The 23189-nt window shown below is 39.5% G+C and overlaps 1 protein-coding gene across 1 annotated transcript; it reads left to right on the forward strand.

The window, feature by feature from the left end:
• Positions 1-9963: 9963 nt before the first annotated feature.
• Positions 9964-21970, forward strand: LOC117948503 (cytochrome P450 2F2-like). Its single transcript, XM_034878154.1, has 11 exons — positions 9964-10185; positions 14823-14985; positions 15584-15736; positions 15949-16109; positions 17783-17851; positions 17940-18044; positions 18626-18764; positions 19490-19575; positions 20325-20426; positions 21265-21406; positions 21518-21970. The coding sequence occupies exons 1-11, from the start codon at positions 10024-10026 to the stop codon at positions 21703-21705; spliced, it is 1470 nt and encodes a 489-aa protein (XP_034734045.1). The 5' UTR covers positions 9964-10023; the 3' UTR covers positions 21706-21970.
• Positions 21971-23189: the final 1219 nt, after the last annotated feature.

A 23189-nucleotide genomic window follows, 5' to 3' on the forward strand; every position in this document is an offset into this window, starting at 1 on the left:
GCTAAAGATTGTGCATCGGACACTCTGAAAATAGTTTTAAAACCGACTCTGCTGTCATACATCATGTATGGATTTAGGAAGGCCCTCAGCTTCATCCGCCCTGGAATTTTTTTATTTTATTTTTTATGGAAGGGGGCACAACAGTGGAGTTCCCACAACTGTTCCTTGCATTACAGGCTGTGTGTGCATGTGTAATAGTGGGCGAGCTGAGTGTGTGTCGGAGAATTTTGGACCGAGGATTATTATTTTTTTTTCAGAACGAGGATAAAAAAACACTGCATTTCAGTTGAGTCAGTTTTTGTTTGTGGTTCTGTTTTTTTGTCAGTTTCTTTTTTTAATTATTTTAGTTGTCTTTTTTTGTATGAGAGGGGAGAAGGTGTGTGTGTGTGTGTGTGTGTGTGTGTCTGTGCGTGCATGCTTGTGCGTGTGTGTGTGTACTTTCTCCGTTCTCTCCACTCTTCTTTCATTTCTTCTGTCTGGCAGTGTCGGCCTCAACACTGATTGGCTGATCACCCAACCAGGAATGAGGGACAGTTTCTATTGTTGCTATTGTTATTATTAAATGGAGATTATCATAATTATCATTTTTGTAATGACTTTTAAAAACAAAAATTAAAAGGCAGTTGTAAAACTTGTGGCTAAACTTCAGTGTTTGTAGTTAAAAAGCAAGTTGTGTTGTTCTTCTGAAGGTTTGTGTTTTCCCTGAAGTTTTTCTCCTCATCTATTTGTCTCTCCGTCCTCTTGTTTGTGTGGACAAGTCTTTCTCTTTTTTTTCTTTTTGTCTATGAGGAGGGAGGGAGGTCAAGCCAATCATCTCTCCCTTTTCTCTTCATGTGGAGTCTCAGTAATGTCGCTGCTCTCCCTCAACTCCTTGACTTTTTCTGTTTTAATTTGTCATTAAATAAATCTATCTTTTTCATACCTGGTGCCTTTTCTTCTTTTATTGTAGGCCTCAGATCCTGATACAACACACTGACTGCCAATGTGTTAGTCTGTATACTTAAATGTGTCCTGTGAAGTTTTTGGCTTCTAATAGCGTTACAGTGTTTTTCCTGCAAAATTATTAGGTTGAATTAAAAAATCTTTAAAGAGCCTGCAAATTTCAGTGTATAGACATAGGAAAAGCTTCTTTTTTTTTAACTTACTTTAGCCTTGGTTCAAAGAAAGCTCACAGTTGGGTTGGCTACAGAACGGCACAAGATCTACTAAGAAAAAAAGCCTTGTCAGTCAGATAAATGCTAAATAATGCCGTTAGACGGTTCATTTCCCACTGTGCCTCTGCTCTGGACAGTTGGACTGCTTGCTGTACTGGTCAGTCCCCAGCTGTGTCTTTATTACCTCATCAGGGGAAAACATACAGTACACGCTCAGCAAAGCTTTAGATAAATTGACACTGGTAATTCAGTGTTTTCAGTAGTACTTCAAGGCCATTTATTTCGAACTACCTGTCTTATTTCAGCTTCTTACCCAGGTCAACGTAACACCTCAAAACAAACAACGCCATTAGAGGTTGAAGTGATAGTGATTTGAGTCTGCTGCATAAACAAGCATAGTGTAGTTTGTCATTATAAAGGGATGTACAGGGAGCTTTTTTTCCATCACAATTGGTTAAAGGTGTGAGCCTAAACTCTGTAGCTTGAGCCAGTGATGCTGTCCTCGATGCATCAACCGGTCTCCCCAAGTTTATTGTTAAGTAGGTCTGAATGTAGGCCAGCCTGTGAGGTCAGATAGGTAGAGCAGCCAGGACGTGTGGGGCACAGGAATAGTTTTGTGCATAAGAGAACAATCGTTTTGATGAAAGAAAAACAAGAAAATGTGTGCAGGGAGATGCTGATGTCTGGGCCTTTGACCAGCCTTCTGTCTGTCAACGTTTATGCAGTAATGTCTGTCCCACTGTCTGGGGGTTAGGGACTGGAGCGAAATGATTTGAGAGTGATGAGAGGTCAGAAAAGGGGGATGGTATTGTAATCCCTTTTTGGGAGATTTACTTAAAACAAAAAACCAAAAAGGAGATACAGTTCCATTAAAAAGACATGGTTATGTGATTAGTTCCTTTTCTGCCAAAAGTTAGATGAGAAGATCATACCTCGACTGAAATATGTAGCTGTAACTATCAGCCGGTTAGTTTAACTTTGCCTAAGGACTGGGACGGGTGAAACGGCTTGCATGGCTCTGTCTGAAGGTGACACTAACTACCACACCTACTAATTAATGTGATATATCTCGTTGTTTCAATGTGTACAATAACAAAAGTGTAAAAATAACAGTTAGCTATTTTACCTTGTGTTCTGTGCCGGACTATTTCTTGACAGTGACCAGTTGCCCGGCAACCAGCTGAGACCCCAGGAACTCAAGCGTTCCTTCATGTTTTTTCTTGATTATTATTATTTTTTTAACAAGCATATGCAGACACTTTTTTTGTTTTGCATCCCAAATGGTGAGTATTTACACATTAAATACATATTCGGTATATTGTATCATCTAATGTTATTACTAGAGTTTCCATCAACATGTTCCACTAATCAAGAAGCAAAAATGATCATTAAGCATTTACAGTTTGGTACGTCGCCGTTGAAAGCGTCTGAAAAGCAGAATGTGGCAATACGGTCCATGGCTTATCTGAGGGACAGAGAGAAATGGACAGAAAGGCTGCTGAATGAAGAAAATAATTGCTCTGAATGCTAACAAGTTCAAGCTAGCTAACTAGTTAGCGTTAGCTAACATCAACTAGCGGGCTCAGACTGGCATTGATTAGCTGAAAGCGAGCAATTGTATTAACTGCCTTCATAACGTTAGGAAATAATGAAATAATGAAATAATGATAATACATTGTCATGAAATCATTGTTTAATGAATAGAAAAGAAAAAAATTCAGAAATGTTCAGATTTGTATCATTACCATAGCAATGCTAACTTCCGCTGGATCCATCCGGATGACCAACTGATTTGTTTTTCGCACCGCACTTTTTCGGACCTGGTTCGGACCATTTACTGTATATATATTGATATTAATATTATTAATATTGATATTAACGGTCTATGGTTCGGACCCATTAGCATGCGGCCTGCAAATCTCCATAGGAAATGAATAGCTTTTGATTGTTTCGAATCACATTTAAACTCATGCTTTAAAGAGAGTGGGTGAGACATTACTAAACAGGGAGATTCATTTGTTTCATAAAAATTGAATAACTGCTCATTATGAACACACACGGACACAAATAACTTTCCTACTGTCCCTAATGATCCTTCTCCTTCAAAATAACCGATTTCATCCTACAGAAACACAGTAGTTAATGTTTTTTTTATCTCAGTACAATATTGTGGTGCATTCCTTAACATTCTGAACTGGACAGTATCAAGCGGATCAAGTGGGGTGTAAGACAGATCCACACCTGCTGGTTCAACCCATTCTACACCTTTCCTTCGCTGCCATCATGTGGTCACAGGGGTCCAGCCGATCTGCAGGAACAACACCTAAAATGAGCTGGTTAGAGTGGAGTCCTAATACTGAGTGTGTCTGCAGTGAATTCACTGTGACACACATGCATTGTCCATACATGGACGTAGACATCTAAAAAGAGCCACATGCAAACGCCATATTACTCTGGGTTAAGTATTTTGTGACCAAGGAGGGATGTGAAATACAGGTGATATGTGTTATGTTGGTAAAGTACAGAGAGAGCACCCAGCACCACCTGTTTGGCCTCTGTGCTTCTTGCTTTATGACTAAATAGCAGCCTCAAGAGGCGGAAATCATCATTACACCCAAAATTACTAAATTCTAAGGTGCTCAACACATGACACGGCCTGTGGGACTATGAGCTATCTTGCGTGCAAAGTTGACATTTTGGGCAGATGACGGAATAAGATGAGAAAGGCTCCTGGAGGAGAGCATGAATGGAAAATGACATTTTTATTCTTCTTGTGTCTTCTTGCACACATGGAAATGTTGGAAGAATGGTCAGGAACTGATTGAAAGCAATAGATCTATGGGGACAGAAAACATCAACAGGAAATACATACAAACTTCAGTGTGGCCTATACACAAATGAACACACTATTTTTGCTGTTAGTAAACAAGAAGTCAATGGACTTTCCGGTTGACATTGGATATTTTCATAAAGCATTCAAATCAGTGAAGACTTTGTTTACTGAGAGGCCCCCTCTGACCACAGTGGTGCAGTCTTTCAGGTCATTGATGTCCTCCCCATGTGGCTCACAGAGCACGCCCCAGTCTGTAGACTCCAAGCAGTTCTGCAGTGCCTCCTCAGCCTCCTGAGTCCACCTACTCACAGTCCTTGTGTGGACAGGCTGCCGTTGGACAAGAGGAACATACATAGGAGACAGCAAGACAAGGTTGTGATCTGATCTGCCAACATCTGGTGCATCAGCAGATGTTGGAATGCAAGAGCCCGTCTACGGAGAGCCAGTTTACTCCCTATTAAACCCCATTGTACCAAATTTGGTTGCACTGGGGGTGATCGCTGGCGAGTGCAAAATGAATTGGAGTCTTTGGAGCTAGACGGCTAAATTAGTCTCTTTTGCCTGATTGTCATTGAGAAATCTCAGATTTGATTATAGTTTTTGCAAGTTCAAGTCGAACGTTGACTGACCGAGTTCTTTTGTCCTTTTGATTTCTTACAGGTCCCAACACGCTCGCATTCTGCTAATGAATGCTGATTGGATATTTTAGAAGGTCATCACAGGTCTTCTATGTAAAATCCTAATCTGCAAAGTGACTGCTGATGTAATAATCTATATTATATTTCCCTGAGAAATTCAGTTGAGTAGAAGTATATCATTAAATTGAAATACGCAGAAACCACATAGCGTTTGAGTAAATGTATTAATTACTTCTCCCCACTGACTTTAGTCCTGAACAGTGTTTCTGTTTTCTTTGCTGCAGGGTATACGGGACATTATTTTAGGCATAATTTCTAAAATTATTATACTAGGCGCTGTGTAGTGGGTACTTGGCTGAAAAAAATAGTTAAAAAGGAGTAAATGATTGAAAAAGGTTGCGAAAAACACTAGTCTAGAACACTTAAGACATCCTAACAACTGGTTGGATTTCCTCCTGTGGATGATAATAGTCCCAGAATTGAACCATGCTGATTCAGGTGTCTCCATGACATTTCCTTATTTATGAAATGACAATGAAAGCCATTTATAAGTGAAAATATCTTAGGATTCAGTGCTTATAGTTTCATCTGATATAATACTACTGTAGGACTTACAAACTGGAAGCTACACTGTGACTAGGCTACAATTAGCAATGTTGTTGCATTCAATAAAGGCCACAGTAGTTTATATTCAAGGCTATATTTAGGCCTTTGTGTTGTTTAAAGCAGCATTAATCAGGTTTTTAAAACAAGTTGTAAACACATTAGCACATATTGACACATCATCATCATGTTTTCAGGCATTGTAGAAAATGGCCAACTCCAAACTGTGAGAGAAGATCCCAACATGTGTGAACCCACCCCGGACACACACACACAAACATTAGGAAGTCTTATAAAAAGCAAACCTTGTGGCAATGTAGGCCATTCAAACCAGAGAAGTGTTTACTTATGTATTTTAATATACAGAGCTAAAATGTAAAAAAAATGAACCATAAATATATAGTCCAGTGCAGTCAGCTGAATTTTTAGTAGCATGTACTGTATGTAAGCAAGGGAATGAAATGCTGACTGACAGGTTGTAGGAAATTATATGTTACACTGTAGATATGTTACACTTATATTGAGGTTTTTGGAATTCATGTTAAAAATTGAATTTTGTGCACACCAATGTCCATTTGCGTAACATTTAACTTGTTTTCATGTGCATCGTTTGACGACCGGTTGGGGTTAGAATGAAGAGTGGAAATAACAGAAACAGAAAAAAATAGTAGTTTGTTGCAGTTCTTTGTAGTAGTTCATGGCATAGCAGGGCACTGTGGGCATTACAAGGCACAGCAGGACGTAGCTGGGCACCACAGAGTCTAGCAAGATGAACATGGCATCGCAGGACGTGTAGCGGGACCAAGGCGACAGCTGCTACCCTGATTTTGGAGCCTCTCTGATCCGAGGGAACATGCTGGGGAAAAAAGAACATAAGGACTCTGGGGAATGACTCCCCAGAGCTAGGTTAGTAACAGGCATTTCTGGGACATGGATGCACACAAATGGAAAGATAGAAAGATAGAGGAGAGAGGAGCTCAGTGTGTCAAAGGAATTCCCCAGCTGTCTAAAACTATTACAGCATTACTACTTCAGCGTTGTTTATAATTGTGACCTGAAAATCGAACGCAGTTGGCCTATACAAATGCAGTAAGCAAGTAGGTGTTGTTGGAAACATTCATTATTTAACTTTACCCACTCTACGTCTGCGAATGGGCTCTCGAGATTGAGCTGCAGCACCTTTGAAAGTTGAGGGGGGGGGGGCCTAGAGAGAAAAGATTGGCCCTGTTGGTCTGAAAGAGGAGCAAAGTAGAAGTAGAACCACAGACCCAAACATGATGAAGTTGTGATTCTGATTTAGAGTCCTTTTTACCCTGGCTCTGCCATTACGTTGGTGAGGTTTGTTTTTTCTTTATAGTTTTTTTTCTTTTTTATTGATCAGCCCAATCTTTGTTCTAATTTTTTATTTAATCATACACATTGTAGCGTAGGAAGTCTAACACTTACCTATTGTAAGAGTTTCCTTTGAGTGGACAAAATAAGGTTCTTCAGTCAGAGGTGTGGATGCCTTCTCCTCAATCTTATTCTGGAAAAAGAAACATACTTATCTAATTTATGTAAGATCTACATATAGGTCTATGTAAAGCATTTCATTTTTGAAATCACACTGAATGTTAAATCCATTTCCCAATGCTGTCCACTTGAGGGAGCTATTCACTATCTGTTGTATTGTCTTTTCTACCTCAGATTTAGGACACTGCAGTAGATAAACTGCGCTGACATTTAAATGATCTGAGGAATGTATTTATGATGTGCTAAGACTGACATAACCATTCTAAATACCCATACCGTAAGGGGGAATAGATACAAGACAGAAGTACTCCTGAAAAGATAGCGAGGACTATCTGTCCACACCCAAAATGGCTTCAGTTCCCATGCATATACATCCCTACACCCCAGAAACACAAGTAACACTGAGAAAGAGAGAGAGAGAGAGCGAGAGCGAGAGAGAGAGAGAGAGAGAGAGAGAGAGAGAGAGAGCGGTGGAGTGGACAGTAATGTATGTGACCGTATTAGTTCAGGGGTTGGAGCTGTTTACCTCAACACTCAACTTTTGTAACTGTAACATTTTGTGACACCCTTACAACTTGTTTTACTATACTGCTAACTTTGTACAAGCTACGGTTAAACCAGCATACTTTTTTTTTCAAAGAATGCCAAATTAACAGAAGAAAAATATTACACCCTTTTGCTGACCTTTGTGGTTGTCTCAAAAATACACATTTAATTATTTGAAATGTACGGAATTACTTTCAATAGTATATGCAACATAATGGAAGCCAATGGAACAGTCCCATGGTAAGATACTGTGCCTTTATGTTAGTAAGTTTGTATTTTTGTACTCCATTTATTTATGTAAAACGACAAAGTTGGTTTGGTTTTCATTGCCACTGTGACAGAGAGGTGGGATTCGAACATATTTCATTAGTATTGTATTTTTTTTTATACTTCTTGCCATTTGGTGTTTTATCCATCAACAGACAGAGACACAAGACAGGTAAAATTTTGTTAATATTGAAGTTTATTTATTTTTAAATCATTCTCAGCGCAAATTCTTTTAAGAAGACCTAACTTTTAATAGATGCCCACCTAAATCAATTCAGCTGTTATCCTAATAAATGTATATTTTATCATGCTGTGTTTAACTGTTGCACATCTGCATCTAGTCTTTCCTGATTGACATGTTTCTCAGCGTAAATCCTTTCAGGAAGACCTCACTTTTAATCAATGCTTCACCTAACTCGAATCAGCTGTTGGAGGCGTTCACCTTCCTGCTAAACCAATCAGAATCGTTGCACAATAGCAAGGGCCAATCACAGAGTCACAACCCTGTTTTAAAAAATCGGTTTTCTCCCTTTTGCTATTCAACAAATGGAAAAATGAATGTGAAAGGGAAGCTTTTTACAAAGATTAATTTCAGTTTACTAAGGCATTATTTAGTTTAGACAAAAGTGGCTTTGGAAGATATACAGTAAACAAGATAAAAACAGCTGACGTAGAATACGACAGGTATGAAATACTGTACATGGATAAGTGTCAGTGCAGTGTTAGAAATGGTCAGAATCTGACAGCAGATCAGAAATGTAATTTGGCCCTAAACCGGTCAGTGCTTTTTAAACCAACAGTAGTATTTTGAAATCAATTATTTGAGGGACAGGAAGCCAGTGTAAAAGACCTCTGAACTGGAGGGATTTGATCCACTTTCTTGGTCTTAGTGAAGACTCGAGTGGCAGTGTTCTAAAGATTTACTCCTTATGTATTGAAATTGGGTATTGATCGACAAGGCACTTTTCAATACTCAAAACTTTAGAGGTAATTTGGTCGGTGCCTAACAAGCATATATTTTGGTACCCGGCCCTAGAGTCTACTGAAGACAAATGCATGGAGAATTTGTATCCAAATCTGGCTAAGACATAAAAACTTTAACCCTATATATAATCTGGAGGTGATAGTAGGCCGACTTTGTAATTGTCTTACTAAGAAGAGCATGGTTCAACAATTTGGGTTGCCCGATGGCCCAGGTCAAGTAAAGCGCCACACTGTGCAAGAAGATGGAAAGTTTTAATAATTTTTCTCCTAGATTATTTTTAAATCATAAATCACATTATCGTTCTCTTGACCCTTATCCCTTGCCCATGTTGAAGAATGTTTGTTGAATGGTTCCACTTGAAAGGGCCGTTGGCCAATCAAGAATTGAGTTGGTGTTAGTGACGCGTAACTGGTGGCTGTCTTGGAAGAAGAAGAAGAAGAAGAAGAAGAAGAAGAGGACGGAGAAGAAGAAGATAATGATGAATGATGATCCAGGACGCTTGAAACAGTCTCTTTAGCTTGTACGCAGCCTAAAGCGTCCGGGAAGAAGACGTTTTCTTTGGTGGCACTGGACAATGTCGATGAATGTAAGAATTCACTTGAGTCCTTGTTGTCATTTGATAACCAGTAATAAAAACTATATGTACAGGGGTTAGTAAAAATTGACTTTTGGAAAGTAAAAATGTTTAGTAGAGTTTATGATAGGATAGACAGGGATTTAGGATTATTACTAGACAGGCCAACCATTGACGTACAAAACCAGATAGCTCCTACTTGGAAGAGGTGGAAACGTTAGTGGAAAACATGCGTCTTGCCCACTCTATCAAATGTTAAGAAAATGTCTTCAGCCAATGGAAAAAATAGCAAAGAAAATCCCAGAACCGTTTCAAATTTTTTTATTGTGTAGCCTGCCTAAAGCCGGTCTCTTTTTGTCTTGTTTACGAAACAGACCCGTCGTCCCTTGAAACGTTGACGATATAGACCAACTGACAAAAGATCAAGGCATTCCTATGTCTGTACATGAGTGTGATTATGTGTGTACACAATTTAAAAAGAAAATAAATGGTTACACTTTTCTTGGGTTCCTGTTGAAGTCTCGACCTTGACAGCAGGAGTGCTGTGAGACAAAGCTTTCCTGTTGCTTGTGTCCCTTGTGATCAGACAAGGGTCACAGTTCAAGTACTTGAACTGAAAACATCAGTGTAGGATCTCCGGTTGTGTCCGCTCAGGGTTTTGGGTAAAGAGGTTATAAGGTGAAATTCCTGTCATCTTGAAAACTGTAACAGACTTGCTCAGTAGATGAGTTTAGGAATTCACCAAAAGGCTATTCGCTCCACATTGCTAATGTTTTAGCAGATTCAGTCGGACTTCTTGTCCAAAGTCCACAACTAGAAGGGGCAGGACTAAGAGCTGAGCTACGCTTTGAAAGCATTTAGATGTTAGCAAGCAATTAGCTTGCCTCTTCAGTTCAGTCCAGTCAGTCAACATGTTTGCCTCAATCTTCCTGATTTGGATCTGCTTTGTCTTCCTTGTCCTTCTACTCAAAGCCCGGAGGCCCAAGAACTTTCCCCCAGGACCCCCTATCCTGCCTATACTAGGGAACATTTTGCACCTGAGGCTAGAAAACCCCCTTAAGGACTTTGAGAGGGTAAGATAAAACAATGAAATTGATGTTTTGCTCTTGCAGTGTCTGACATTTTTATGGCATTGATGTATATACTACTAAACTTAGTAGCTACCTAAAATGTGTCTACAATGGTTCAATACTTACACTTGTGGCCACTGTGTTTTTCTTAATAGTAATAGTTTCAACATTTGCTGGACCACACTGCACTCCTAGACTATGAATGAAACCTACTGGCCGCTGTGAGTGTAAAATTACAACAAAGTATGAAAGCCACTTAAATCGTTGCACAATACAATATGCTTCTAAGTTTAAAGGTTACTCACAAAAGGTTGTCTGTACAGAGTTGACTGCTTGTGCACTTGGCCTAGACCCCAACCTATAAAGGATTTTACATTTGTTCTGCAAAAACTTACCAGCTTTTGGTTTATAAAGTAGCAGTTAAATAAAATATTTTAGTGTACATCTCAACTTAAACAATGTATTCATCATGTCCAGAGGTGAATTCCATCTGGTTGGAACGTGTTGCATAAGCGACTCCTTCTTATGTACACGTTCATCTGTTGTTGCTCTAACCCTGCAGCACTTGGACTGGGTTTAGAGCCCCACAACTTTTCTGCACTTTGCAAGGACACTGTCCAACGCGCTGTTAAGCAGAGACACTGAGGGACACTGTCCAATGCGCTGTAAAGCAGAGACACTGTGACAGAACGCTGGAGACCGTGCGCAAATCAGGGTCAGGGGACATGATCAGAAGGCAGAAGGCTCGCAGCATTGATCAGATTTCGTATCTATTCGTACTGTCTGTCCTAACTGCGGTGACTTTATTTGACACATTCCACTGCTGTGCAACGTCAATAGAGTGTCCTGCGCATGTCTCAGCATAATGTCTCTCCTCTGTTTTCTGTCCACTCAGAGCACTGAATGCAGCGCCCACTTTTCATCATTATAATGCACTGTAACTCCAAGATAATTCTGGTTACCCAGTGAGTCCAGTAGTCCCCAGGGAGTCCAGTAGTCCCCGGTGAGTCCAGTAGTCCCTATGGTTGTAGCATATATAGTTACAGCATGTATATGTTGTAGCGTGGTCGCTTTTGCAGTCCTCTCCTTTTTATACAACTGGTGTATTGTTGTGATGATGCGTGTTGAGGGAATGTCATACCTGCCGTCGTTGTTGCGATTCTCAGACCGATGTCCTCCACAACCCTAGGACCTGCAGTCTGTAGCTATCCACGTCGCTATGGCATCTGTTAGCGTCTCTTGCCTTTGTTTATCTATACTTACCCACACGCTGCATCTAACGTAGCCTGCCGAAGTCTCGCGCCACTGTGTGTGTGATTGAATGATTTGCTGGTATCAACTGTCAAGGTGAAATTTCAGACTGGAAGTACTCCGGTGATAAGAAAATTCAACTTTGCAGTATTTACAAAGCCTGAGCAACAAACTTTTACAATAATAAAGAAATAATAAAAACTGCGTTAACGCGCGATAAAAAAATTGTTGGCGTTAATTAATTAATTAGTTAACGCGATAACAACGTGTTAACTTGCCCAGACCTAATAAAAATACCAAACTTAAGATATGAAACTTAAAGTCCTTTGAACAAAAAGACAACACTGACTATTGGCAACAAGGACCGGTGTTGCCAACAGGGACGTTGTAGAGTGCCCTCTACTGGACAAACTATGCAACGCCAACACTTATTACATGGTTGACAGTTCATTTTTATTTCAAAATCATTTCATTGTCATTATAAATGATTCTGAAGAACGAATTTTTTTTAACACATTGTTAAGGGTTACTAGTTGGTTTGGAAACCGTCTATAAACAGTGTCTGGATGGTTGAAATAAAGTTGCAACAGATGACTATTATACCTTGTTAAGTAGTTTATAGATACTTTGTAAACCTTCTATAAACATTATTTAGATAGTCTGGGGCAGGTCATTGTAACTGTGGAAATGGGACAGTTCATTGCAACTGTGGACATCGGACAGGTCATTGGAACTGTGGACATGGGACAGGTCATTGGAACTGTGGATATGGGACAGGTCATTGGAACTGTGGATATGGGACAGGTCATTGGAACTGTGGACATGGGACAAGTCAATGAAACTGTGGATATGGGACATGTCATTGGAGCAGGAGGTGGAGTCTGTCACTACTTGCCAGACTGCTGAAAGGAACACAAGTATGAATACTTCTGTAAGACCCACCCACTTCTTGTGGTAAAAGAGACAAAGTTGGGATGCAAAACCTGTAGTTTTGTAAGATCACTCGGAGCAGAGCAAAGTGGTAAACTCAGGTACACTTTCTCAAGTGAATGGCCAAATTGTCTGGTTGGCCCTCATGGTAACACAACTGAAAACAAATGAAATATTTGAAGAAAAATAAGTAATGAAAGCCAAAAAATAGCTTAAAGTATACTTAAGAATTTACATTAGAAACATGTTTTCTCAGAACCGAGTCTGAAATTCTTGAGTCTCCCTTCAGTGTGTTTAGAACAGCCTACCATCTAGCAAAGAGTAACCGGCCTTACACTTACCCTTAAAAAGTCATTGACTTGCAGATGCTTAACGGTGGGAATGTTGGCCGTGTTCTTCATCCAAATGTCACATGTACTGAACTCATTAATTTCATATCCAGGGAGATGAGACAGGGATTGTTTTTCCAGCATCAAACAAAATCGACCAAAGCTAACAGTGATTGAAGATGAGAGCACCTTGTTAAGCAAGAGGTCCTGTCTGATTGTGTACCTCAGGACATCTAGCCATATAGTCCCATCCATTGACCTTCTTTTTAGATTAGCTTGAGCTAGAGGGCACCACTTCAGAGGGGATTAGACTGCTTAACTGTCTTCATAAATATGGTCTTGATGAAGCATATCTAAAGGATGCATGGTGGGTTTCTGCTCAGATGGAGCTATCGTCATGTTGGGCAGAAAGAATGGTGTGTTTGCAAAACTCAAAATAAAGTTCCCTGGCCTCATTTGTTGGCACAGCTTAAACCATAGATTAGAGTTGTCAATGTCAAACGCAGTACCGTTTGACCGTTTTGACAGGTGCAATACGGTAACATTGTACCGTAACCAATCACTTCTCCTAATTTCTAGATAAGCTTTACTGCTTGTATAATCAATTAACAAAGAATCCAAGAGAACTTGAGACTGTTGTAACTGAAGTAGGTAGTTGTCTGAGAAGGATAGGTAGCATCTTGGGGATAACGCACACTTAAAACTGTTTGGACAATGTATGCGGCAATATAAAATCATCTTACAGATTCAAGTAAAGTTCTTAAGAGGAGCTCCAATTAGAAGAGTATGTATCAGGGTTTGGCAACAAAGGTTCTTGGTTTTGTTAAGAACTGTGGATTTACGATGGATGCACTCGAAGAACTCAAAGATCTCTCTGAGGCTCTGCAGAACAGAGACATTAGACTGTCTCAGTCAGTGACTCTCAACAATAGGCAGATCGATGTTTTGAGTTCAATGCGTAGAGAACCTGAGAGTGGTCATTTCTATAAGAAATCATGTGACGCAGTGATGGAAGAGTTGATCAATGGCATGGAATTGCACAGTGACAGAGGTCAGAAGGTTTTGTGAAGCTTTAAAAACCTACATGGAGCCAAGAATGCTGACAGAGGGAGAAGGGTCCTTGTTTCAAAAGGTAAACCTTCTTAACAAAACAACTTGACCCTCTCCTTTACCTTAAATGCATGGGGAACATGGACTGAGGGAGCTTTGCTATTATTTTAGTATTGGCTTTGCTGGCACGAAGGCAAGCTTTAGGACATGTGACCCCAGTGAACCCATGACTACACCACTTCTAACACTCAGACATGCTGTTAAATCATTTGCTGTAAGCAGTGCAGAATGTGAGAGAGGTTTCTTTCCTGAAATTAACGCAATTGTTACGCCTTTACGTTCCATGCTGAGAATTAAAAATCTGTCCTCTCTAATGGGTGTCACTTTGTCGGCCCTCCATCAGAATCCTGAGACCCCACTAAATGTGTTAGAAAGTGGGTAGCAAGGAGGAGATCTGCAGAGCACCTGGCCTGTAAGAAAAGGCAGACTACTCTAATACTGAAGTGATTGCATACCAACCATTATGGGAAGTAATGCAATTATAGACAAGTTATGAGTTATAGATGTGAGTACTCTGTACTGTGTACTGTTTTTAAGAATTTGTATGAAATGTAAAATCCAAATTAAAGTACACAAGTAAATCACAAATAAATCCAAATGTTCATTGTAAAACTAACCAGTGTTATCAATTTCATATCTTAATAATAGGCAGTTTTTAATGAGGCAACCACTGGAGCAAGTAATCAAAACTACATACTCGGTTGTAAAGCTGGCAGCTGGTCCTGGTTAGTGTGTGTGTGTGTGTGTGTGTATGTGTGTGTATTGTATGGGTCACTTCATGTATCATTACAATTGGTTTATACAATGTGTAATAAAGTGATGACTGCTCATCAGTGATGTAGATGCTTAATGCCCTAATACCTGTTGCTACTACAACAACGCAAAGTATAGGCTCTTAACATTGCAGTTTTGCACATATCATGTAAAACTGCAAGGTTAAGACACACACACACACACACATAACAAATCCCAGTTTAACCCCTGATTTGAACACTGACATGTTATATTGTTCTCTCCCAGCTGAGGAAGTCTTATGGAAATGTCTACAGTCTGTTCCTTGGTACCAGACCAGCGGTAATCATCAATGGGATGAAGGCCATGAAGGAGGCTATGGTGACCAAGGGCACGGATTTTGCTGGACGACCCCAAGACGTGTTTGTCAATGACGCCATCCAAAGGAAAGGTAAAGAACAGACACAATATATCATAGAGCAGAGAATGTTTGATTGACCTTAACTAATTTAAAAAAACATGTAGTGCATACTGGTTGTCAGAAATATCTCTTTCTATGTGTGTACTGTATGTAGGGCTAGGTCAAGTACTACGATTACTATATATCTTGCTACAACATTTTTTCATTTCATTTATTTGTTTATTTGAAAAGGGGACAATGTACACTGATCAACATTCAAAGCAAATGTAAGCGTACCCGAGTTAGCCATAGGCTAGTTTTCATCGGCAGTTGCCACCACATATGGTGGTACAGTTTAAGTTTGTATTGGCATCATTACTGTATCACACTAAAGGAAATGCTGGGAAATGGTGAAAAGGTAGAAACAGAAATCACAGGTCATAGGTTGCCTAGCTAGTTTACCCTTTTTGTAGAAGGCTTCTCTAAGAAAAGCTAAATATGCATACCGATCGCCTAGTAGTTCCCTGCTAAATGACTCATAAATAAAATGTATTTTTAATATTTTTTAAGTATTATTACCACAGTGGCTGGTCGTCAGGTGCAACCATACTTATACTGTATACTCATTGTGTCATTACACCTGTTGTAGGCTTCATTATGTCAGATTATGGCTCTCTTTGGAGGGACCATCGTCGCTTTGCTCTGGCAACCTTGAGGAACTTTGGTCTTGGGAAACATTCCATGGAGGAGAGGATTCTGACAGAGATACAATACACCATTGATATACTGGAAAAGAGCATTGGTATGTCATCTGAAGGTCCTCACAATTCTTATACGGATGTGAGGGTTTTCTGAGCAGCACAAATACTCTAATATCATTGATAATATTCCAAGGTGGATTTTGATTATGAATTTTCAATCATGTGAATGAATTTTGCATTGTTCTATGTTTAATGTTCTTTTTTGTTCTTGCACAATGGTGTGTCATACTTATGTCATCATCGTGTTTCACAGGCAATACCTTGAATCCTCAAGTATTGTTTCATAATGCGGCCTCCAACATCACCTGCCAGGTTCTGTTTGGTACACGCTACGAGTATGATGATGAGTTCATCAAAGTTATTATTCAATGCTTTACTGAGATTACCAAGATCGCCAATGGACCATGGGCTGTGGTGAGTCAAAGCATGTTTCTGCTTTCAAACCTGGCTCATAAATATTAACATATATAATGTTCAAATTCCCCAAAGGATTGCACTCTTTTACAGCTAAACCTGCATGAATAACAAAAAAAAAAGACAGTGTACTTCCCAAAGCACCTGCAAAGATTAACCTGCACCCTGGGTAAAATTGCATACATTTGGCGCTACATTAGTCCCTTTCTATGCAAATGAGCCTCATTGCAAAAACAGTTCAACTCACAAAGATTAGCACTAATAGCACTATACAGTTACAGGGAAATCATTGGCGTCTTCAGAGAGTTGGTGGTGATGAAGCTCATTAATTCATTGTGTCAAATCATGCAATCTTTTTATTACATCTGATGGTGTGTTTTGGAAAACACCAACAGCACTGAGAAGCTGGAATATTCAAATCCCAAATATGCTTTTTCTCTGGCACATTTAAATACCTTGCCTGAATCAAACCCATTATATAGGCTTAACAATCAGAGTTTGGAGACAGTGCCCAGAGTTCTCTTCTTCTTTAAGGTGGCCCTTTCATTGTTAACAATTTCACATCCAAACTGTATAAGCAAGTTATTGCTGAGTTGAAAAGAGCAGTCTCAGGGATAAAACAGTTTCAAAGCACATTAAAGAGGAGTAGCAGCCATGGATATTATAAGAAATAAAGTGTTTTATCTAGAATCCCAAAATACAAATATGTATTTGAAATAGTATACAATGGGTTTACTTTAAAAGTTGACCTGTTTTTGCAACATGGCATTAGATAAATGTCTCACTCAAGTTGAAAGATTTAAGTGTGCGTTACATCCTGCACTGGCCTACTATTCAGCATGAATATGAGGTCAAAATAAACTTTTTATCTGAATCCTAACTGTGGATTGTCCGTCCATCCATCTGTTCGTTCACACTCTGTGATTGCAGCAGGTGTAATTAGGCTTGAGAAAAAATGGCAATACTAAGAGAAGCCGCATAGGCCAGAATTGAATACTCTACTTGCACATACATATATACTTAATTTGTAAATACATATATACTTCACTAGCACATACATATATACTTTATTTGTAACTACATATCTACTTCAATTATTACATATATATTTCACTTGCGTATACATGCATCCTTCACTTGCACTCACATATGTTCATACTCACACACATACATACTCCCATATAATGCATGCATGTGCAAGTGAAGTACATATGTATACGCAACTGAAGTACAGTATATGTATATGCAATTGATGTTTGTATGTATCTGAATGCAAAGTATATATTTATGAGAAAGTGAAGTATCCATGTACAGTATTTGCAAATTAAGTATATATGTATGTGAATGGTTGTGGTAACAATATATGTGAATGTGCAAGTGAAGTATTCAACAATGGCCTAGGCGGCTTCTCATAATGTTTGTTACATATGTTTAGTAAGTAGGCTTGATTTGGCCAGTCTCAGCTCCATCCACGCTCCACCTCTTTCCCCAGTTGTGGATTAGCTGGGAGTTAGGCCCTGCCAAAACAACCATGGTCCCAGCCACCAGGAGCCACACACTTTAAGCCTCATCTTGGCTCTTTAGAAACCAATAGCTGATGTCAAGGAGACTAGAGTCAAGAGTGTATGTAGGCTACAGTTTGGATTGAAATAAATCTTCTTCTTCTTTTACAGCTATATGACTCTTTTCCCATTATTCATGGCCTGCCACTGCCCTTCACTAAGGTCTTAAAGAATGTTGAGGTATGTTAAAAATATACGAAATATATTGGGTTAAGAATTAAACATGACATTAATACAAATTATGAATGTTGACTTGAATTCTTTTCAGACTTCTAGGAATCTTGTGATTGGTTTGCTGAACGAGCACAAGAAGACCAGAGTCCATGGAGAACCACGAGACTTTGTTGATTGCTATCTGGATGAACTGAAAAAGGTCTTAGTGTTTGTAGTCTCGCTTTGCAAGACCCTCCTCCAAGGCACGCTGTAGGAGTGTCTGGCTCCTCCACACAGCATTTAGGATTTAAAGCCTTTTCTTTAAACCAATCTGAATTGTCATGGGCGGGGCTAAATATCACAAAAAGCCGTTGCAAAATGCAAAATGCAAATAGTCTTGCAAGAGAAAACTCAGATTGGACAGATAGTCTAGCTAGCTGTCTGGATTTACCCTGCAGAGATCTGAGGAGCCGTTACTCATAGTTCTCACAAATCCACAGAATTTAAAATTCCAACACAAAGAAAGCGGAAGGAAACAGAAAATACATGCATTGAGTGGAATTTCCTGCAGCAATCCGGAAGTGGAACGCTAAGGATATATACTAGGGTGTTTGTGTGTGTGTTTGCTGGGTCAAAAGATTTTAGCTTACAACCAAATGAATGCATGTACCTTTGGCCCATGTGATGTACTGGTCCGTCTGTGTGGTTTTCATGCCCCACAGTGGGCTTTTGTGTGCATCAGTAATGCATAATTGCATTGAATGGCTGTTTGTTTTAAAACATCCATTCTCCTCTTTTTAGAGAGGTGAGGATGGTTCTAACTTTTCAGAAGAGCGACTGATTATGTACACTCTAGATCTTCACTTAGCTGGGACGGACACCACCTCCAACACCCTGCTTACTGGTTTCCTCTACCTTATGACCTACCCACACATACAAGGTAGGCATGAACATGTACAGTGGTCATCTTCCACCAGCTCCATAGTTTTACCATTGCCTTTCTATCTTAAATATGTATTCATTACATGCTTAGAATTATTTCTATAAAGGTCAGTGTCTTTGGACTGAGTTGTTCAAATACCATTATTAGTAGGCCGTCTTTAGCTGGGAGAGGCCTGTGTGGTGGTTGTCTCTTAACCCCCTATACAGACACCATGGCTGCCTTGAACGATTAATCTGGCCAGTCTCAGCAGCTTAAGAAGAGAGCTACAGTGATGAATGCTTCTGATATCCACAGCGGTAAAGTCAAAGCCTTTGAAAGATTTGCTCTCAAAGTTTAAACCCTGGTAGGGATGCTCAGACCCTCAGTGCTGACTGTAAAACCTTACTAAGTTATCTGCCGTCCATCCAGTCCTTCATTCTGCTCATCCAATAACCAAGCTCCTGTTCCTGGGTTAAGATTCAATACTAAGAAATGGTATTTTGGTAAGTTGAGTTTGTGTGCCAGTGAAGCAATATGAGAAATATCAGTGCCATTGCAATGGCAAGTCCAAAAATGGTTGATTCACCACCTGCAAGTGTCAGTCTCTTAAAGCCACACTTCCACTCCATAGGAATTGATTGCTTTGGGTCATTCTTCATCAAAATTGGCAGACACAATGAAAACATGGGGAATCGTTCTAGGTGCCTATGCAAGTATTGTATCTGTGACATTGTATCTGTCAGAGCGTTGTCAGCAGGAGATCGACAAGGTGTTGGAAGGGAAGGATCGGGCCAGTTTTGATGACAGACACAACATGCCTTACATGCAGGTAAATCATTAGACATACTTAATCATTTCATTTTTATTGTATGTGTACACATGGGTCTGAGTGTAATTGTTAGAGCTTGACACAAACTGTAACAATAAATCTGGTGTGATAATCTGTTTAGGTTAGGGTCCTTGTTTTAGATCAATTATAATCACTGCTTTTGAACCACATTTATCATAACCTTTTTTACCTGGTCGTCAGCATATTGCTGGCAGGTTCCCATATACATGGTCTACTATTTGGCGGCTGAGCTTCTGAGAGCCTGCATTGTTTTTCTTCTGCCCCAAGAATTCATTATTTGATTTATTTCATTAAATTGTGGAATAAACTAAATAATGAAGTAAATCAATTTCCAAACATATGTCATTTCATTTCAAAAAGATGGTATAGGTACAGAGAATTATAATAACATGGGCTTATGTTGAATAATTTGTAGCATGTGTATAAATATTGTTGGGTATGGGTAATATGTGAGTAGAACTTTTGAATATATGTTTTCATTGCTTACAGATTAATTATCTCTGTAGACTTGTTATTTTGCAGCTAATTCATTTAATATGGTAGAAAGGGTATAAAGGGGTAGGAGTACATTTTGATGTACTGGAACTAATGGAGTTTTATTTTTTCAACAGTTCACCTTTTTTCTGATATTTTGTTGTATTTACATGTTCAAAATAAAAGAAATCAATCAATAAATCACTTAAAGTCCCATAAAGCAGAAGAACATGTTTAAATCTCTCTTGATCCAGGCTGTGATCCATGAAGTGCAGAGGATAGCCAACACTGTTCCACTCAGCGTCCCTCACTGTACCACTAAAGACACAGAGCTCATGGGATACTCCATTCCCAGGGTAAGAAACAACTGGTATAGTTGGTAACACTTTAGCGAAGTGGAAAGAAACCTCACTGTCCTGGATCAGCAGAGTTCCTTATTGTGGAGGCGAGGTATGGTAACCTATGTAGAGAACAAAGTTAAACAGGACTTTTCTGCAAGTTCTGAGTTATTGTAAGAAAAAAGGTCTAGTGTCTTTCAATGTTGGTTAAAGATTTTCTACTTAGGATCTACAAAAGGACATTACCAGGATAAGCCCATCTCCTACTGCTATCTGTGTGTCAAAATCCCTTTGCTACAGGAAACAGCAAGAACAGCCTCCGAGGCAGCAAGCTAATGTTGCATGTTCAAAATGGCTGGTTTTGATAAAATTTTAAATTGTGCAATAAATCAGGCCTGCTTGGTTCTTTTAGGGAATGGCTGTGAATTGACTAACTTAATTCAATTCAATTACATTTTATTTAAAGTTTTAATTCATAACAAGGGTCATCTAAAGACACTTTACAGATAGAGTAAGTCTAGACCACACTCCAGAATTTACAAGGACCCAAAAGTTCTAGTAGTCTCCTCCAGAGCAAGCAACAGTGGGACAGTGGCGAGGAAAAACTTCCTTTTAGGCAGAAACCTCGGACAGACCCAGGCTCTTGGTAGGCGGTGTCTGACGAGCCGGTTGGGGTTAGAATAAAGAGTGGAAATAACAAAAATAGAAAAATAGTGGTTTGTAGCAGTTCTTTGTAGTAGTTCATGGCATAGCGGGGCACTGTTGGCATTACAAGGCACAGCAGGACGTAGCTGGGCACCGCAGAGTCTAGCAAGATGAACATGGCTTCACAACTTTTGCTTCATTTTCTCCAAAGGGCACACTGATCCTCCTTAACCTGACCTCAGTGCTGAATGAGGAGGGACAATGGAAATTCCCCAATGACTTCAACCCTGAAAACTTCCTCAATGACCAGGGAGAGTTTGTTAAACCAGAGGCCTTCATGCCTTTCTCCGCAGGTATAAGAGCATAAAACAAGAAACACAGCTGAGGAACCCGTTGTATCACAGCTGCAGTGGCATGCACAAACTGTTGTGGATTATTTTGAAGTCTTTTTTTTAATATCCCAGGTCCTCGTATGTGTCTCGGAGAGGGTCTGGCTCGCATGGAGCTCTTCCTCATCATGGTGACCCTGCTGAGGAAGTTTAAGTTCATCTGGCCTGAGGATGCAGGAGAGCCAGACTACACCCCAGTCTACGGGGTCACGCTGACTCCCAAACCTTATTGCATGGAGATCCAACTCAGGGCAACACAGTGAGATTGTCTGCAGACACACAGACTGGCATTTGCTCTTTCCTTATCAGCTGCCCTATTCACTGCAGTCACTATCTAAATGCTAGCTATGACAGCTAACAACACACATAGTGAATTATGCCAGGCGTCATGGTTACATCATATCTGTTTAGGTTACAGGCTAAAATGGGCTTTTAATGTACTGTGTGTTCCATTAAGTAGATTTACTAGATACTTTTGAACTGAGACTGTCTTCCCAGGAAGAACAACAGCATCAGTCAATTCAGCAAGTACGAAGCCCTTTTTTGACTGTAGAAATAAATATAAGCGCAACGGTCAGGTGATGTTTTAGTGTCTAGTGTGAAGTCTGCATAGCAGAGGTCTGGGTTGGTGGGGTCCCGGATGGGGCGACAAAACATCAACAAGTATCACTCACCCTTAATGAAATGATTAAATCTAATTAAACCTTAACCATAGAATTGTGACATCATAAAAAAGATTTATTTTCCAACAGTGATTTGTCACGTTTTTCAAAGGAACAGACAAATTATGTTGTCATGCCAATGGTAGTGTCAAATTAGAAAACACAATGATGAGTAGTTTTAGTATGGCTTGGACAGACAATGTATTTTGTTGTTTAATTTGGAGAACCTTTTGATTCCATGCCTTGCTTTGATATTTAATTGATTTTTATGGGATTATTATGATGGAGGCCATTCTGACCAGTTTGTCATCTTTTTAGTCTGATGTGCAACATTTATTGCAATAGGATTTTAATAATATGCATTGATGATTTCCAAAAATAAATAGCAATATTAACATACTTGTCTTTGTCTCCCCATTGTGTCTCTGTTTTGTTTAATAGACTAAATTACACAACAATAGGCAAAAAGTAAAATATTAAAAAAGAATACAGTACAATTGCATAATGGAGCGAGTGTAACACAGGTCTCACTGAAGCATGAAAGACTTGTAATAATGTAGTGTTCTTAAAAATGACCAAAAAATCCCACTTCTCTGTCAGAGTGGTGATAAAAATACTCTCTGAGCTCATGGGCGGCAAAATTATTTTGTCCATTTGCAAATGCAATTTGTGGAGGAAGATTTTTAACAGTGAGGTTTGTGATACACAAATGTCCTATCTGTGTGTGTGACCCTGAAGTTACAGACTGCAAGCTTCGAGTTACTAGCACAACATTTTGACCCTGTTTTACGCCTGAGCTGAATAGCCAATTAGTACAATTATTGGTGTCTAATTTATTTATTTATGTTTTTATTTACTATACTATTGTTCTTAAATTGAACTGAAGTGGATTTACTCATTGCTTGGCCCTCATGTGTTGTCTCTCATACACCCCTGCGAGCTGTTTATGTGTAAATGGGGTTGTTTGGTCTGCAGACTGTTGAATTGCCTGAATTGTCTTTTGGGGTAAATAAAAGTGTTTGAACTTGAGCATGTTGCCCACTGACCATCCAATTGGAGAGAAGTCAAATGGGGGGGGGGGGGGG

The sequence above is a fragment of the Etheostoma cragini genome, chromosome 8, assembly GCF_013103735.1.
Source record: "Etheostoma cragini isolate CJK2018 chromosome 8, CSU_Ecrag_1.0, whole genome shotgun sequence".
Lineage (NCBI taxonomy): Eukaryota > Metazoa > Chordata > Actinopteri > Perciformes > Percidae > Etheostoma > Etheostoma cragini.

Excerpts from the sequence above, each read along its gene's own strand:
- LOC117948503 (XM_034878154.1), top strand. The coding sequence starts at position 10,024 with ATGTTTGCCTCAATCTTCCTGATTTGGATCTGCTTTGTCTTCCTTGTC. Across the intron at positions 15,737-15,948 it reads TATACTGGAAAAGAGCATTG|GCAATACCTTGAATCCTCAA; the intron begins GTATGTCATCTG and ends CGTGTTTCACAG. Across the intron at positions 17,852-17,939 it reads AGGTCTTAAAGAATGTTGAG|ACTTCTAGGAATCTTGTGAT; the intron begins GTATGTTAAAAA and ends AATTCTTTTCAG.